This window comes from Semicossyphus pulcher, unplaced genomic scaffold (genome assembly GCF_022749685.1).
Source record: "Semicossyphus pulcher isolate SPU_LCO1_2020_fin unplaced genomic scaffold, fSemPul1.0.p SCAF_15, whole genome shotgun sequence".
In the NCBI taxonomy this organism is placed as follows: domain Eukaryota; kingdom Metazoa; phylum Chordata; class Actinopteri; order Labriformes; family Labridae; genus Semicossyphus; species Semicossyphus pulcher.
In genome coordinates, this window is record NW_027211659.1 from 14,935,586 (window position 1) to 14,952,624 (window position 17,039).

Consider the following 17,039-nt stretch of genomic DNA (forward strand, 5'->3'; position numbering starts at 1 on the left):
CAGACTAGCAGTGCTTAAGAAATAAAACAAAAAGGTCTATCAAAACTCACACAATGCCTGAGGCTGCTTCAGCAAGCCTCCCCACAGCCGGTACAGTACCTCATACTGATGATGATAGCTCGCCAGACCTGATTCAAATGACCCTGACCTTACCCACACCAATGCAGTACGGCTCCGTCGACGCTCTGCGTCGCTGCTGGGGCCCGTCGTGGAGAATAATGGCTTCTCACGGTAGCACTGGATATTGTAGTCCATCACTCATGGTTTTGTTTGGCTGTCAGGAGTAGCTTCTTAGAGCAAGTTGAGGCTCTTTTCTTGCAGAGGACTCTTCAGACCTCTGTCTCTTGTGTTTTTGGCCCTTTCAACAGTAAGGTTCGGTTTCACTGTGGTGTTGTCAGCACACGATGGCCAATCACAATCTGAGGTTGAAACTTGGTAGTTATGACACTTATTTTTTTATTTTATTTCCAAGGATTGGTGTTTCTAGGGTTTGTGGGGTGTTGCTAGACATTAATATTCAGTACCAGAAAACCACACATCACTGCGGGTGTACTGTGTTGTTAGTCATATCACATGGTGGTTGGATAGCTTAGGCTTTTTTTTTCCTGTTTTGTTTTCTGTTGATTTGGCTTTCTCGTCATTTACACTGATTTAATAATGTAGTCTGGAGCAGTAGCTGGGATTCTTTTGCTTTAATATTCATTCCTGTTAGATCACTATCATTAATACTAGCAGTTAAATTGTGGTTGAGAAATATCCTAGCTAGGATTTTTGAGCAGATTTGGGAATCAGAGCGGTAAAAATAGTTGGATCTGTGACATGCTAAGAGGAAAGGTCGACAGAGTATCCGTGTTTGATTTAAACAAACAAAAAAAAAAGGCTGAATAAACTTAATGCCTTCATGACTGAAGAGGCATTCGACAACCATCCCAAACATTGCAGCTCACTTAAGGAAGGATTTCGCAAAGCGTGGTCAGATGTATGCAGAAGTACAGCAGTGTTTTTTTGTCCCGTCTTGTTTTTAAATGAGAGAAACACGAAGCATTGCATGAGACTGTCGTAGGCGATCCAGTATGTACTACACTTCATATAGCACTAGACTCTCAGTAGTGGTTTTACATGGATCCATTTCTTGACTGAATTTTGCCATTTTGGGAGATTCCTTTTTGTTTCCTCAGACGGTCACAACCCTCAAGCCCTACATTTCCCACAGGGCCACAAGGTCCCAAACACCTCAAGGTAATCAGTGACTGTGCGCTGGACAGACATATGATCCATTCTTATCACATCTGGTGGATCCATGCCTTTCTGGTAACAGCCATGCTGTTGTTTTGAGTTGTGAGTGAACTGTATTGCTGAGCAACCTGGATCTGAGCAATAAAGAACATTTGAAAAACACGTTTTGACTCTCGTTGCATTATTTCCCCTCTGAAATACGAGCATTCATTTATGATCTGAGATAATACACAAGCATACTGTGGACGACAATACACTTTAAATACTTCACACAGAGAGCTGACATAACAAATCTTAACCCACATGAAGGAAGAGTTTTAAAATATCACTTAGCACAGCGTAGATGCTGATGGACGAGTACAGAACAAAAGACACATGCACCATAAAAAGAGACGGCAACACTGAGGCCTCACGCTGCCTGAAATAACTCTACATTCACTTTCAGACAAGAATCCAGATGACACTTTAAAACAGAGCTTAGTCAAATATCGACACTGTACTTTAATTGGTTACTCAAAACGCTGCTCTCTGAGGACAAACTCTGGTCTCTTTTCATTTGAAAAACTTTTGAGGTCAAAGGTGAAAAATTGTAAAAATGTAGTATACTCTTTTTAAATCTATGCTGGATTTACAAAATGCAGGATTGATACAGCATCATGTTGTATTCTGCTCACAAGTGTTTCAGTAATAAATAATTCACACAGACCCATAAACAATCAACTGAACTGACCCAGTCTGAAAAACTGACAATGTTTACATTTCAATTAACTTTTCCCAAAGGTCCCTTTTGGAGGTAGAAGTTTGAGTCCATCACTGCACGACAGGCACTTAAAACAACAAGTGTTTACACTGGAAAACCTCTCTCTATATGATTGCTGTACATTCGGACACACACTCTGACAGCTGTGCCCACAGATGTTGTAACACAGAAACATCCGGTTGCACAAAATACTTGGCTTCAAATTCCACTGTACCCTTCTACAAGCTGCAGTCCCTCTCCAGAGAAGTAAGCACTCGACATAGAAGAAATCATCCACATGAGAGTGCGCAAAGTTTTTCTGAAGAGTCACCACTTTAAATACATTCACTCCTCCTCAGAGCAGAGGGCATCAAAGAGGACGAATTAATCCCCAGAACAAATCACTTGACCTTCTTATCTTCCACGAGCCCGTTCTGCTGCTGGACGTCCAGTTTGAGGCGCTTCTGACTGAAGCGGCGGATGAGGGCGCCGGGCAGCAGAGCCATGCAGGCGATGGCCAGCAGCTGCAGCAGCCGCTCCCAGGTGATCAGGTCATCCAGCGACGACACCTCAGACAGCATGACGCCTGTCTGCACGCAGATGAAGTTGTATGGCAGGAGGCCTACGGAAACACAGAGCCGATCAATAACAATGTTTGCAAAGTGGAGAGAAATGCTCCAGTATTCTTGTTTAAATTGATGCATGCCTGTTTTCTGTGATTTGTAAAAAACAACAAACAGTGTTTCCATGATTTATCCGGGGACCTACAATTGGAAAATGTTCCCTGCTGTTTAAATTCAGTGCGGCTACACGATGTGGAGAGTGTCGTCACCCGACTGACAGCTCTGACTAGCCGTCAGTCGGGTGATCCGCGCGTGCTTACCAATGAAGACTGAGCTGAAGAAGAAGGTGATGGGGATGTTGACGATGGGGGCACACATGTTCAGAAACCAGTTGGGAGACATGGGAAAGAATCTCAGGAAGAGCAGAAAGAAGAACAGACAGTCTTTGTTGTCCTCAACCTGGGAGAGACAGAGGAGATGTTAAGGAAAGTATTACAATCTATGACGGGACAAGAGGGGCATGTTTCTTTCTTTTTTTGTTGGCTTATGGTCCGGACAGTGGACATGATAACATGCCATGCAGCTGTTCAACAGGTATGTGACAAGAATCATTCATTTGACTTCATCATGGATTTAATGTATTCTGGTGAATAACCCTGTTAGATTAAAACTGTTAACACCAGTAGGTTCTCATAGCATAAAAACCCCACTTACACATTCTAATTACATGTGTGTACATGTTTTGTGAGCAGGTTGTTATAACAACAACCTAATAACAACCTGCTCACTATACATTAACCCGCTTATTACACAGCTAATTATTTACGAAATCAAATATTTGACACAAAATATTGATTTGGAAATGGTTCTATTAATTTAAAAATGATTATATTTCAGTTTTCTGTTTAAAAATAGTCCTCACAGTGAGAGCTGCGTCCATGGCAACGGTTAGCTCAAGCCTTCTTAAAATGAGCTAAGCTAGCTGTTTTTACTCTGTAAGTGAGTCTGTTGACGTCTTCTTTTCCATTCACTGTCTTTAAACACCGCCGTATCCCGTACTGTGTTTAATGTTTACTTCATGTGCTGTCTTCAGTTTTGTAGATCTCTCTATCGTCGCTTTCAGTTTTTGTGTCATTTTACCTTAATTGCTTTTCATCTCTTTTCTTTTTTCCCTCTGTAAACACACTAACGTCACATTTACCAGACTTCTTTCTGCGGCAGATTGATATGATTACAGTTAGTCCTCCGGATTGTGTGATTAGAGCCGCGTCCCTAGCAACGGTCTGTTCTTCATCTGCTATCGAGAAATAGTAGACCTTTAAATGCCGTAATTAACCAATTAGAGAAGTTTAAAGTCTTTAACACAGCCGTGTAAGTAGGTATAGCTCTCTGGTCAGGAAAATAAAACCTAATATTCCCAATTTAGGTGTTACCTAGTAGCCTTTTTTTGCCTATCAAATAATGAGATACAAAACGTGCATGAAGTGATAAACTTTAAGGCTTACAACTGACATCCTAAGACATTTTACATAAAGATTTGCAACGATAAAATTGAATTGGGGCCTTAAGAATTAAGAGTTTTTAAGAGTTTTAAGAGTCATCTTTCAAGGGATCTTTGGTAAGACACTGAGGATGGCTTACGTGATCATCTTTTCACTCTTACTTCTGCAATTTTTGCACATTGTAAGCATACTCTGTAAGTTAAGTCTCTCTCTATGTAGAAGATCTACACACCTAGAGGAACAGTTTCTTGTTAAGAGTATAACTTTGCTTGTGTACAGAGTGTCACTTATTTACCTTCCTCTGCAGCATTGAGACTTTATCAGGAAACACGTTACTGATGTAATGTTTTCCAAAGGCCTGGGACAGGAGGTAGCACATGGTGGAGCCCACTGTGGTGAGCACACAGGCAAGCAGCAGTCCTTGATACGGTCCAAATATAGCTCCTGCCAGAATATTCTGCACACAAAGACAGTAGGAGAAGACCTGGGTTAGCAGTCATCATTAGTGTGTGTGCAATGATCAGCTCTGACACACAGATCTACTGTATCACTTCCTCTGATCTAACAGTGGTTTGAAGTGTAGGACGCAGGGTGTCAGTCACTTTAACCAGTGTGTGGTGTGCAGTCGTGGTGTCTTCTCTGTGCTGCAGATTGAATGAATGTAAGTGGGAGAGAAATGCTGTCACAAAAGTCCAGCATGGCTGACGCACAAAGGCAAGTCTGACATCCCTTTGTTGTTTGAGCTAGCTGAATATTTTTATCCTGTGCAGAGTGTCTTTAAAGAAAAGACTCAACTCATCAAGGTCAAGTGCCATGTCACTTTTCCTAAAATACATCTTACATGAAAGCTCTTTTTTTATACAAACATGGCGTCACTGTTTTTTTTTTAGCAAATTTGAATCCATGTGTCATATTTTCAACCTATCCCAACCCGTAAAATAAAGATCAAAATTGCTTTAGTCAAGTTTTAACACAACCAGACTAAGCACTATCAACTTCATCTTGTTTTTGCCATGTTCACAAAGTCTGCTTTGTTATCGAGCAGCAGCACGGAAAAACTGCACCTATTTTTATCTTACCAGGAAGGAGGATCCAGGGATGGCAAAGGACTGCTTGTAGAGATATGCACTACAGAAGAGCAGCAGGACATATCCAGTGTGCTCTGTCTTGTAAAACTGCAGAAGCTCAGCCAGCTCCCTGAGCTCCTCCAGGTCTGAGGGAAACTTCAACCTGAGAGCCAATCAAGAGCATCCGTAGAAAGTTAGTCATGAACAGAGAGGGTTGGCAAATACGTCACTGTAGTAAGAATGTCTGCTAACAAAGATCTTCTTGGAATCTTGGAAACAAATTAATAATAGCTCACTTTTCAAGCTGCAAGATAAAAGAATGGTGATATCAGGAAATTAAAAGTATGTCTGATATATAGTGTATCGCTTAAGTAATGTTAGAGCAGAATGCAAAGTCTCCAAGTTTCTGAAACTGTTGAACTTATAATTTAAATGAGAAAATTTTGCTTACAACTAAGTTATACCAGTAAGTTAACACCCACACATAAAGATGAAGTACTCTTTAGCTGACTAATGGGTTGCCCCTTATCATGAGTGAAATAACAACAGAGATAACAAGTTCATAAATGCCTGTTTTCTCAGTTTTAATCATTAGCAACTGAACAATTTGGGTTTGCTTTGAGGACTTTGTTATCACTTGGGCGTCAACTTCTGATGGGTTAACTGGATGGGTCACTGTTTAATAGTTTGCAGTAGTTAGCTTGATATTAGTCCATTTATTAGTTACATAATTGTGGAATATAGCTAATACATTCATGGAGATATTCAACGTCCTGAATTATCGCTCTGTTAGCGTGTTACTGTTAAAACGTCAGCAAACAAATTCCAGGTGTTGTGTAAATGGGTGTATCTGTGTATAAAGGAGATAGGTAGGTGCTTCCTAAACCTTAGACATACAGTGAGACACAATTAAAAAATATCTTTACACATTTACACACCGAGACGTATGTACATATAAAACTACAGGAGATAATGTCTTTAGTTTGGCTGAAAAGGTAATACAGCTCTGTCCACTCACCTGCTGGGCTCCTCCGAGCTGTCAGCGGGCTGCTCGGACTCCTCCGCCTCCACATGTTGTCTTTCTGCAGCTGGATTAGGACGTCGTCGGGGTCCCGCAGGTAGATACAGGGAGAGTGAATACAGGTACAAACTGGCTGCAACAACAACAGCGATTAGTCCGACAAGTGAGCGCATATTCCTCACTCTGTTAGCCTGTACACGGCTTTGACTCCTTGTTGTCAGTGGGAGAAACAATGGCCAGCCGCTGCTTCGTCCTCTTCTTCTTCTTCTATGGGAATTAAAGCAGCTGGCATACTAAATGTTAGCCTACCGCCCTCTGCTGGAGCTAATTATCTCCTAGAGCGTCCGGTTTGTCAGATTTCCTTAAAACAAACAAACCTTTATCTTCTGCCTTGTTCTTTTTAAACACACCCAATATGCTTTTTAATCATTGTCATTTTAGCCCCCATGCTTTTAATTGTCTTTAATATATATTTCCTACAACTAAAAACATATTCTCTGTAGTTTCTGGTACCTCACAATGTCCACAAAGGGCAGTTGAATGCTTCTCTTTAATGCAAGTGTGACTACTGATTCCTATTCTTATTTCAGTGCCAACTATATTGTTCGAAATATATTCTGCGTTTCCGAAAACCATAATTGATTCGATTGCAAAAATTGCCAAATTTGGAGATGCAATTCACATACACAAAGTGAATAATAATAATAATAATATGATTGTGCCTTGAAAAGTAACCAGCAACTCGAGTTTTCAGACAAATATAGTAGAGCAAAAATTACCTCACTGGTCCTTAAATGTAGAAGTATAAAGTTGTATAAAATGCAAAAACTCAAGTAAAATGCAAGTACTTCAAAATTGTACTGAAGTTTAGTGAGAAAATTGAAGTTTCTTTGTATTGAGTTTAATTCTTTGTCTAGGAGCTGCAATTGCAGAACCCGCAGTGATAGGTTGTATCTAACATAGCCTGTATATTCATCCACTTTAACAAATAAAACCCGCTTGCTAAATCTGCACATTTTACTGCCTTATTTGAAAGTGACCACAAGGGGATTAAGCTATAGTCTTATAACTTGGGGTTATTGTTGTATTTCAGTTAAAGGTTTGTACATTATTGGTCGATAATAACGTGCTACAATTAAAAATACGATTAAACCGAATTTTAATCGAAAATGGGAAACAAAATAAAGCGGAATATAACTTTCTTTTCGCCTCCAGACCAAAAGGGGGCGAAAATGCTCCGCGTGATTGCCAACAACTGCCAGCGGAAAACAGCAACCAAAGATCACCGTGGGGTAAAAAGTGTGAGTTATATTAACAGACTGCAGATACAAAGTCCAGTCTGCAGCTTTGAACACCAAAAGAAGTGCGGCAGCTTGTAGTATTTGTCCAGCGGCTCAATGGCTCAGTTTACTCGTATTTCCGGCTCTGTGGGCTTGATCACTCTGAAGAATCCGCCTGTCAACGCACTCAGGTGAGCTACTGTCAAAAAACAAGACTACAGCTTCTGTACAAGATCTATGATGTTCGTATACGTTTGTTTTTATCTTGTGGGAAGACAATTTGCTGCAAACTCATTAGATTGGCGTGTTATGCAAATGTTCTTTATCTAAACTATTAGTTGATATGACTCATTGAATCCACAGGTCAGTTGCAAGCCTAAACCTTTCAGGACAACATTTCAACCATAAACAGGCTATAAAAGTATATTTATGATTTCTACGGCCTTGATAACACAGGGCATGGTTCCATCGCCTAGAAAGCCAGGATATTGATAGTAATGCTGCACTTTGACCCAGACTCTACTCTGTTACTATGGTCTCTTCTTTGACATGCACCTGTGTGACAGCAGGAGTTAGGTTAATTTAGGTAAAAATGAATCCTTGTTTACAAGTCAGTACTTTTCTGCCCCTCTCTGCATCACAGACAGAAACATTGTATTTTTCCTATCATATTTATCTGACAGCAATTATTATGCACACACAAAACATGTGCTGACATTGTAGACTATGTTGCAATGCAGTATGTATATTTAATATTATTATGATACATGGACAGGGGGCATTGTGCTGCAAAAAGAGTACTTAAACTTTTTATATTTAGAGTAGATAAGTTTTAATAATACCTCATATTGAATTCAGTGCTTTAATTTGTTATTTGTTATTATTTGTGACTGTAGTATTTCACTTACAAATCAAGCCTGATCTGCTCAATAAAGTCCTGAAGCAGTTAGTGGTCAAAAGCCTTACTGAGGGTTAAAGAGTGAAAAGAGGGTAATAATTAATCTTGATTTCACCATGTTCAGAAAGCCACAAAGAAATGATACAATAAAATGTGGAGTTTTATAGCTTACATATTAAAGTGATTTTACATTTTGGCAAAGCAATACAATAATAGCAGGGTAACAAAAGGATAAACTACCAATATTGTAAATCCAGCATCATGTAAAAATATGTTTTTGTTTTTTTACAGTGCGGTGGTGAGGCATGGCATCGTTGACACCGTTCAGAGAGCGCTCAGTGACCCACAGGTGAAGTCTCTGGTCATCTGTGGCCAGAACGGAATATTCTGTGGGGGTGAGGATGTGTTTATATTTCCTTTTTTATGTCTGTTATATTTGCAACCTCAAATCTGTCATTTTCATCGTTACTGTCAGATGTAAAATGTCAGTGTGCCTTTAGAGATTTGACAGAGATGAGATATTTGAAAAGGCATGACATTTTTTATTCTAATGATGTCTGTGTTTGGTCCCACATTGCACACAGTTCCCTTGATGTTTCCCTTTAATGTTTTCCATCATTTACAATCAGTGTGTCTCTCTGCTGCGTGGCAAGGGAGCATGGTAGTTGAAGTTGTAAACAAATTGCCTAATGAGTAATAAAAGACATAATTGCAATTCCACAAAAACTGTCAAATTCACAAACATTTTAATGGAACCATGCACGCTACACTTTAGTTTGTTGTTGGTGTTTCTCCATCTTATCCCCCTGATAACATCATCAATTTCATTTCGTAAAACAGGAGCAGACATCAAGGAGTTTGGGACAAACATCACCGGGCCTCCACTGATACCGATGATCCACAGCATCGAGGCTGCAAACAAGCCAGTGGTGGCCGCTATAGAGGGAAGCGCTTTCGGCGGAGGCCTGGAGCTGGCACTTGGCTGTCATTATCGAATCGCACACTCAAAAGTTAGTTCATGCTTGAGATCTCTCTCTCTCTCCGCCTCTCTGTGTCAGTGTCGAGCTGCATCAGCGTCTAACTGACAGTTATGCATACATGTGACTGTTCATTCAACTGTTAGTAAATTGCTTCAATAGTAAGTAGAAATTTGACTGATTTATTCTTGATAGATGATGAATATAAATGAGCATATATTTTAAGATGGTTTAATTTTATGACGTAGATAAGATTTTGTTTTCTGGTCTTGCAAACCCACACTGTTCAGCACCTTCCTACCATCACTCCTTGTGATGTCCTTTCAGGCCAAACTGGGGCTTACAGAGGTGACTCTGGGTCTGCTGCCAGCTGCAGGGGGAAGCCAGCGTCTGCCAAGGCTCATCGGGGTCCCAGCTGCTTTAAACCTCATCACCACAGGTAACAAAGACAGGTTAACCTTCCCAAACTTTTACAGAGAGGATTATAGAAGTCTTTAAAATACCAAACCAGATACAGATAAGTGTCTGTAAAACATAAAAAAAGTCATAACACATCTTGGTCTGTCTTTGTTATATTGTTTTTGGCCCTACATTTTGTTGTACTTTAGCTGTGGTTAAAAATTAACACAACATGCAGATGTCCCCGCATCTTGTAGTGATGAAAATCAATTATTTAAATTGCCTTGGCAGAGCTGTTGATTGTACATAAACCCATGACCACAGCTGCTGTTATGTAGAGACATGTAGTTTACTCTGACGACCAGCAGAGGGCAGCATGTGTTTAGTTTAATCAAGCCAGGCAAGTGTTGCCTTTGGTTCACTGCCCTGTCTCGAATTAAAAATTAGTGAAAGTTTAATTGTAATTATTAATCTTTTTATTTTCTAACATTATATTTGTGGCTTTTTTTGATAAAAGTTGGCGCTTACATTGTACTTGTCCTAACCCCTAGGCCTCTTGGACGGCTGTCATTCCTCATCTAATAATTTGAAATGTCACTTGTCGGCCATATAGACCTCTGATGCCCTTCATGTCTCCCACAGGCCGCCATATTACTGCTGCTGAAGCACTGCAGCTTGGAGTAGTGGATCAGGTTGCTGATCACAATACTGTGGACGCCGCTGTGAAGTTTGCCCTGAGTGTTGCAGGTGAGACAAAAAAAAAACACTGATAACACAAGGTACCCACTGGTGTAAAATATCACTCACACTTCACTGGCTTAAATTAGCCCCTCAGAAGGAGGAGAAAGTCCTCACCGAGCAGTTATTTTTGGGCAAGGCCGACATGAAGAAGTGCAGACATGTGGGTTGTGGGAGTCAAAGGAAGCAGAGAACACGGCAGGCAGATCCTCCAGCACAGAAACCATGAATGTTTCATGGCTCTGTCAGATGTGCTCTGATGTCTTCACCGCTTTTGCTGTATTATTCAGGAGGGCGAAAAGGGACAAACTTTCCTAGAATATTAATATAGGGCCCTCGCCAGTCATTTAAAAAGATGAGGATTTCCCTTCGCACGTGAATCCGACTCATTTACTCACTGAATGAAGAGCCAAAGTGTGCCACGTCCCCGTAGACGACTGATCTCTCAGTCTGTGGAAAGATTCACCCATTCAGATTTGCTACATAGTAAATACTGACAGACAGTGCTAGTTGGCTGAAATGAAAATTTTCTGACTTGTTTTAATTTTTCCAGCAGTAGAGAAATCAAACCATGTCAGAAAAATGCACAATGTTGTCCTTGGGATGAATTGATCTTTTAACAAACTTCAAAGACGCCCAATTTATGAACATTTTATATTTATTTTAAGGGAATACTTTGACACTTGCTAAAAATGCTAAAAATGACACTACCACTGGTTAGCTGATTAGCATAATGACAGTTGGAAACAGTTAGCCTAACAGTTAAGAAACTAGCCTCGCTAAAGCTTTATTTAACACACAAATGTCTTTTTGTACAAAGGTGTTAAAACAACAAGTCATCATTTTTCAATTTTTTTTTGTTCTAATTGACTACTACTTAGGGCAAAGCTAGCTGTTTCCCCCGCTGTATGCTAAGTTAAGCTAACCGCCCTGGCTTTAGCTTCGTATTTAGCACATACATATGAATGTGGTATCAAGAGAAGAGAAGATGTATTTTGTCCAGCGTTGTCTTAGCAAAGCCCTGGTTGTACAAGAGCCTGTGATCCCTCTTCCTTAAACGAAGGCGACTTGATGTCTTTACTCTAATTAGCAAGCTAGCAATCTTTATCTGCTTGTTGCTAGCTTACTTAGCAGTGACGGCTCATTCCAACTAGATCTACGTAGATACTGTATGAACTATGTTAGTCTGTGCTAGATATTGTGCCTTTAGCAAACAATCTCACTTAATCCGTGCAAAATGTCAACAGTAACTCTTCAGGACTGCATGTAGATCTAAATTTTACAATCAAAAGATGATTGCAGTCTTTGGCTTTTTACAAATGCCTTTTTCCTCACATCTCTGCCAAGATGACTTTGAGTGGGTGAGGAAGTGAGTGTTGTTAGTGAAGCTGAGTCTTAGCGTGAGTCAGACAGAGAAGCCGACAGCATACAAGACGGGAGATTTGAGGAGATAGGAGCGAAATCTGTGGAGATTTTGACGAGTGCTCCAGTCTCGAGCTGATTAGCAGGGGACAGGGAACGTGTGTCTAAATTTATAAACGGAGTGTGAATGTTTGTGACACTGATGCGAGGCATGTGAGTGAACCAGCACAGCAGAGGTTACGTGGCCCCTCCATAGATGCAAACATGAGACACTAAACTGAGTTAAAGCTTAGATATTGATATATATTCATGCAAAAATGTGTTTGGCTCATGCACAAACACAAACCCCACACATGCACGGATTGAAGTCTCTGCTGGTGACGAGATTAACTTTTTTACCCCGGCAGTTGCAACATCTGCCCGCTACATCTGTCAGAGGGCGACCAGGCTTTCCACTCGCTGCACAACAAATCCATCGACACAGCTCAACCATTTACAGATTAACCGCTGCAATAATGCTCGGCTAAAGTACATTGAAATCACATTTCAGAGCCGCACAGCATCTCATTAACATTTCAGTGAGGACAGAATGTACATTTAAGTGACCTGAAATGAACTTAACCGCTCATTCCTCTTCATTGAAACACACTGATTCCGGCTTAATTAATTGTATTGGACTAAATTGTTAGTTATAGGACTAAGTGGAGATCTCACATTAGATGTGGCTGCTGTCCCTTTAAGCTTTGCCATGGTGACCCAGTTACTGGCCCAAACCCACGGCTGAGTGTAATTCAGTGGAGCTGTGAAGGATTCTGACTACTCTCTCATGTAATCATGTCAGATGAGACAGGAATGGGAATTAAGATGCTTTTAACAAACGCTTTAAATAAGGTTACAGCAAAGTGGCTTCCTTCCTCACCCTGCCGTCTCAGTATTAAATCACCGAACACCAAAAGTTTTGTGTTGTAAAGTTTTTACATCGTCTAATGTAGTTTCACCTGGAAAACTGCTCTGCTATTGTACCATCGCTCACGGGCCCGAGAATCATAAAAATTCAATTCCGTTCGCTCCCAGAGTTGGAAATGTACCAACTATTCTGCCCCGAACCAAATTGTTGCTTTTTCATTCCGTTTCAGATCAGTGTTATTCAAGGTGAACTGTAACTGCGTGGCGGCAGAGTCCCTCCAATTATCTTGGAAATGGTCTGTCAAATCACTCTGCTCTTAGACGCTTAGAAGCTTCTGGGGTATCTGGTGATCGAGTGGCCAATTATACACCGACTGAGAGCAGGCTGACAAATTGGAGACAGTGGAATAAAGGGGCACTAATGGCAACTAGGAGGCACTTTTTAGTTTAGAAAATAAAATTATGCAGGTGTAGATGTGCAGAAATGTCATTCCAGTGCAAATGTGTGATTTATTTAAACTTTTAACTGCAGCAAAAGTCAAAGAACTGCATGTAGAAAGATCAACCCCTGGAGTCACTTTCCCCCATGTTTCTGTTTCAGGTCAGTCCCTGGATGCCCGTCGAATAAGCAACATTCAGTGTCCTCCAGTGCCGGATGTGGATGCCCTGTTTGAGGACGTGATGCAGAAAGTGCGTCAAACTGCCCGTGGCGCTATCGCACCTGTTGCATGCGTGCAGGCGGTGCGGGCGGCTGCCACTCTGCCGTACACTCAGGGCATGCAGCGGGAGCAAGAGCTGATGGCCACTCTGTTCACCTCCGGGCAGGCCCGCTCGCTGCAGTACTGTTTCTTTGCTCAGAGAGTCGTCGGCAGGTGGAGCATGCCCAGTGGGGCCCGCTGGGACACGACCAAGAGCAGGCCGATAAATAAAGCAGCTGTCATTGGTGAGAGCTTCAGGCTTTACATTTGATTTTTATGAGCTTTCAGTTCGAATACGCTATTTGTGTGGCATCTCCAAATAGACATTTCTTGTGGAAACTAGGCCCTCATTTACAGTTCAGCTGGGTGTGAATGCATGAAGTCACTCTTTCCTGCAGGGATTGGATGTATGACAATCTGGTTATGTGAAACTCAGCAGCTTGGCCATTAAAATTGCAAGCTTTGGAAAAACTTTGTGCTGCCAGGCTAAAACTATGTACAGTGAAGCGTTGTGTTCAGGAACAGGACTTTCTATGATTTATACTTGCATGTACTGTCATTTTTCTTTGTGTGATTCCGAGTTATTTTTTCTTTCAGGACTCGGCACCATGGGGAGAGGCATTACAGTGGCCCTGGCTCAGACTGGCTTGTCTGTGGTCGCTGTGGAGACCCATGAGAAGCAGTTTATTGAGGCAAAGCAGGCAGTATCCGGCATGTTGGAGCGAGGGGCTAAGAGACGGGGGACAGCTCCTCCACATGATAAAATCACATACAGCCAGAACCTCCAGGCCGTGGCAGACGTGGACCTGGTCATCGAGGCTGTGTTTGAGGATATGGCCCTGAAGAAGAAAGTCTTCCGGCAGCTGTCTGCCATTTGTAAACCAAACGCTTTCCTGTGCTCCAACACCTCCACCCTCAATGTGGACGAGATAGCCTCTGAAACCCGCCATCCTGAGCTGGTGGTTGGGATGCACTTCTTTGCTCCAGCACATGTCATGAAGCTCCTGGAGGTGGTGTACGGGCAGCGGTCCTCCCCTGAAGCGGTGGCCGTTGCAATGCAACTGGGCAAGAAAATGGGCAAAGTCAGCGTTGCTGTTGGCAACTGCAGGGGCTTTGTGGGGAACCGCATGCTTAAGCCGTACCGTGACCAAGCTTACTTCCTGTTAGAGGAGGGAGCTACACCTGAGCTGATAGATGCAGCGCTGGAGGAGTTTGGTTTTGCAATGGGTGCATTCAAAGTATACGACCTCTCTGGGCTCGACGTGGGCTGGAGAGTGAGGAAGGAAGAAGGGTTGGTTCAGCCTGGTGGGGCATCTAGAATCCGACAAGGCCACAGGTACAGTCCTCTGGGAGACCTGCTGTGTGAGCAGGGAAGGTTTGGCCAAAAGACCGGCCGGGGATGGTACCAGTATGACAAACCCGGCAGTCGCGATGCCAGGCCTGACCCTTGGCTGCACGGCTTCCTGGAGGAGTACCGAGCCCGTCACGGCCTGGTGGCACGCCGCATCAGCAGCAATGAGGTGCTGGAGCGCTGCCTCTACGCCATGATCAACGAGGGCTTCCGCATCCTGGAGGATGGGATCGCAGCAGGGCCCGAAGACATCGATATCATCTATGTGTTCGGTTACGGCTGGCCCAGGCACCGCGGAGGCCCCATGTTCTACGCCAACATGGTGGGGCTGCAGATAGTCCAGGAGAGGCTGGAGCACTACGCCCAGGCCCACCCTGACGTGCCCACCCTGCAGCCCTGCAGCCTGCTCAGGAGGCTGGTGGCCAGCGGCTGCCCTCCCATCAACAAGTGGCGGGAAGTCATCAAGAAAGTCCACAGCCAGCTTTAAATCTCACACATTAACTGCCAGCTTTAAGTCTCACACACTTCAGCTTTAATCTCTCTTTAATAAAGAAGCCCTTAAACTGTGATTAACAGTAAATGGACTGCACTTAAATTGCACTTTTCAATAACGTTGATCCTTTACTTATAAAGAATTGTGAATATAGATGATATTGTTGGAGGCTTTGGTGCTTTCTGTGATCAGTAATCATAACATCTCTGACTGGGAGTTTCCAGCTTATTAAATACACCTTTATGTCATGCAATTCAATACAACACCAATGAAATCCTATCTATGCCAAGCTTCTAGAGGTCATGTTTGATCTGTATGAGAAATGTTGGTTAAACTTGCAATATATTGATTTTGTCTCCTGGGCTGCACGGTGGTGCCTGTGGTTAGCGCTGTTGCTTCACAGCTAGACGGTTCGGACAAAGTGGTTTGCATGTTCTCCCAGTGCATGCGTGGGTTCCCTCTGGGTACACCGTCGTCCTCCCACAGCCCAAAGACATGCTCGTTAGTTTCATTGGTGACTCTAAATTGCTCGTGGATCTGTGAGCGTGAAAGGTTGTCTGCCTCTATGCATCAGCCCTCTGATTGACAGGTGATCAGTCCAGGGTGTACCCCAATGACGGCTGGGATAGGCTCCAGCGTGATAAGATAAGCGGTAAAGACAATGGATGGATGGATTTTGTCTCCTTTATGTATGTAAAGGAGTCAGAATAATAGAAACACATGTCTATACAGTGCAACTAGTGTTACAGCAAAGTGAAACAACAAGCTTCAATACAAATGGATTTATTGCAGGGCTTTTGTTTTGGAATGAATGAGATTGTAAAGATTTATCTAAAAAATGTGTAGTACAATGATTTGAAAATGCTTTTTAACTAATAATATTATAAAATAATAAATCAGAATCAGAAATGATTTTTTAATATGAAAAAGAGATGTCACTAATTTTCCTACCTTAGTCTTCTTTGGTTGTTAATTACTCATGTGTGATATGTGTTGGTACATGTTATTTACTGTATGTACAATATGTAATTATAAAAGCTATACATATTCTACATTTATCATCTGGTGCCTTAATAAAGACATATGAACACTCATGCATTGATTTTTTTTGTTATTATACTCTGTGAAGACGGAACGCAGTATAAAGTTTGTTTGGCTTGTAGCTCTGACCTTTAGTACACTCAGCTGTCTGCATGTGGCATTTCATTATAATTGTGTCATCAGGCAGAAATTATTCTCTTCCCATCATCTGTGTGTGTGTGTGTGTGTGTGTGTGTGTGTGTCTGGTTTCCGGTTTCTGCTGACCCAGCTGCAGTGATGACAGAGGAGAACTGAGGGAGACACACAGCACTAAACTGCTTTTATATAAATCAATGGCTCACTCACTAAGAAACCTCACACCCAGCAGTGAGCAGATGTTGGGGACGCCCCCTAGCGGCTGAAGTAGTCACCAGACTGAGCAGCTGGATTATACAGTATGATGCTCCATTTTGTCTACAATAACACAATATCTGAAACTTTAATTGTGTATTAACAGTTAAATTCATGCCTCAGAATATGATGGGAGAAGTCATAGTTACAACTTTAAGGTTGTATAATTGGAAGATTTTCAGAAGCCAATTTGTTGATATTTTTGGTAAATTTGAGAATGTATCTGTGTCAAATTCAGACCCTGGTGTTTTGTAATTTTTATAGGCGCTGATGAAAGCCTTGCTGTTTGTTTGAAGTGCGCAGAACAGCTGGCTTTGTGTTTGTGGAGTGGGCTCCTCCCGTTGTGTGGTGAAGTTCAGATGCGCGCCGTTGTTCCGC

The 17,039-nt window shown here is 42.0% G+C and overlaps 2 protein-coding genes across 2 annotated transcripts; one reads left to right on the forward strand and one right to left on the reverse strand.

Annotated features, from left to right (window-relative positions):
* Window positions 1-1,307: 1,307 nt before the first annotated feature.
* Window positions 1,308-6,345, reverse strand: tmem41aa (transmembrane protein 41aa). The gene is made up of 5 exons (XM_069662738.1): window positions 6,126-6,345; window positions 5,120-5,270; window positions 4,336-4,497; window positions 2,859-2,997; window positions 1,308-2,597 (listed from the first exon to the last, which is right to left on the reverse strand). Exons 1-5 carry the CDS (start codon window positions 6,299-6,301, stop codon window positions 2,377-2,379), a joined length of 849 nt encoding a protein of 282 aa, XP_069518839.1. The 5' UTR covers window positions 6,302-6,345; the 3' UTR covers window positions 1,308-2,376.
* Window positions 6,346-7,491: 1,146 nt separating this feature from the next.
* ehhadh (enoyl-CoA, hydratase/3-hydroxyacyl CoA dehydrogenase) lies at window positions 7,492-16,290 on the forward strand. The gene is made up of 7 exons (XM_069663567.1): window positions 7,492-7,599; window positions 8,598-8,701; window positions 9,147-9,316; window positions 9,611-9,722; window positions 10,325-10,429; window positions 13,290-13,631; window positions 13,984-16,290. The coding sequence occupies exons 1-7, from the start codon at window positions 7,526-7,528 to the stop codon at window positions 15,222-15,224; spliced, it is 2,148 nt and encodes a 715-aa protein (XP_069519668.1). The 5' UTR covers window positions 7,492-7,525; the 3' UTR covers window positions 15,225-16,290.
* The last annotated feature ends 749 nt before the right edge of the window (window positions 16,291-17,039 follow it).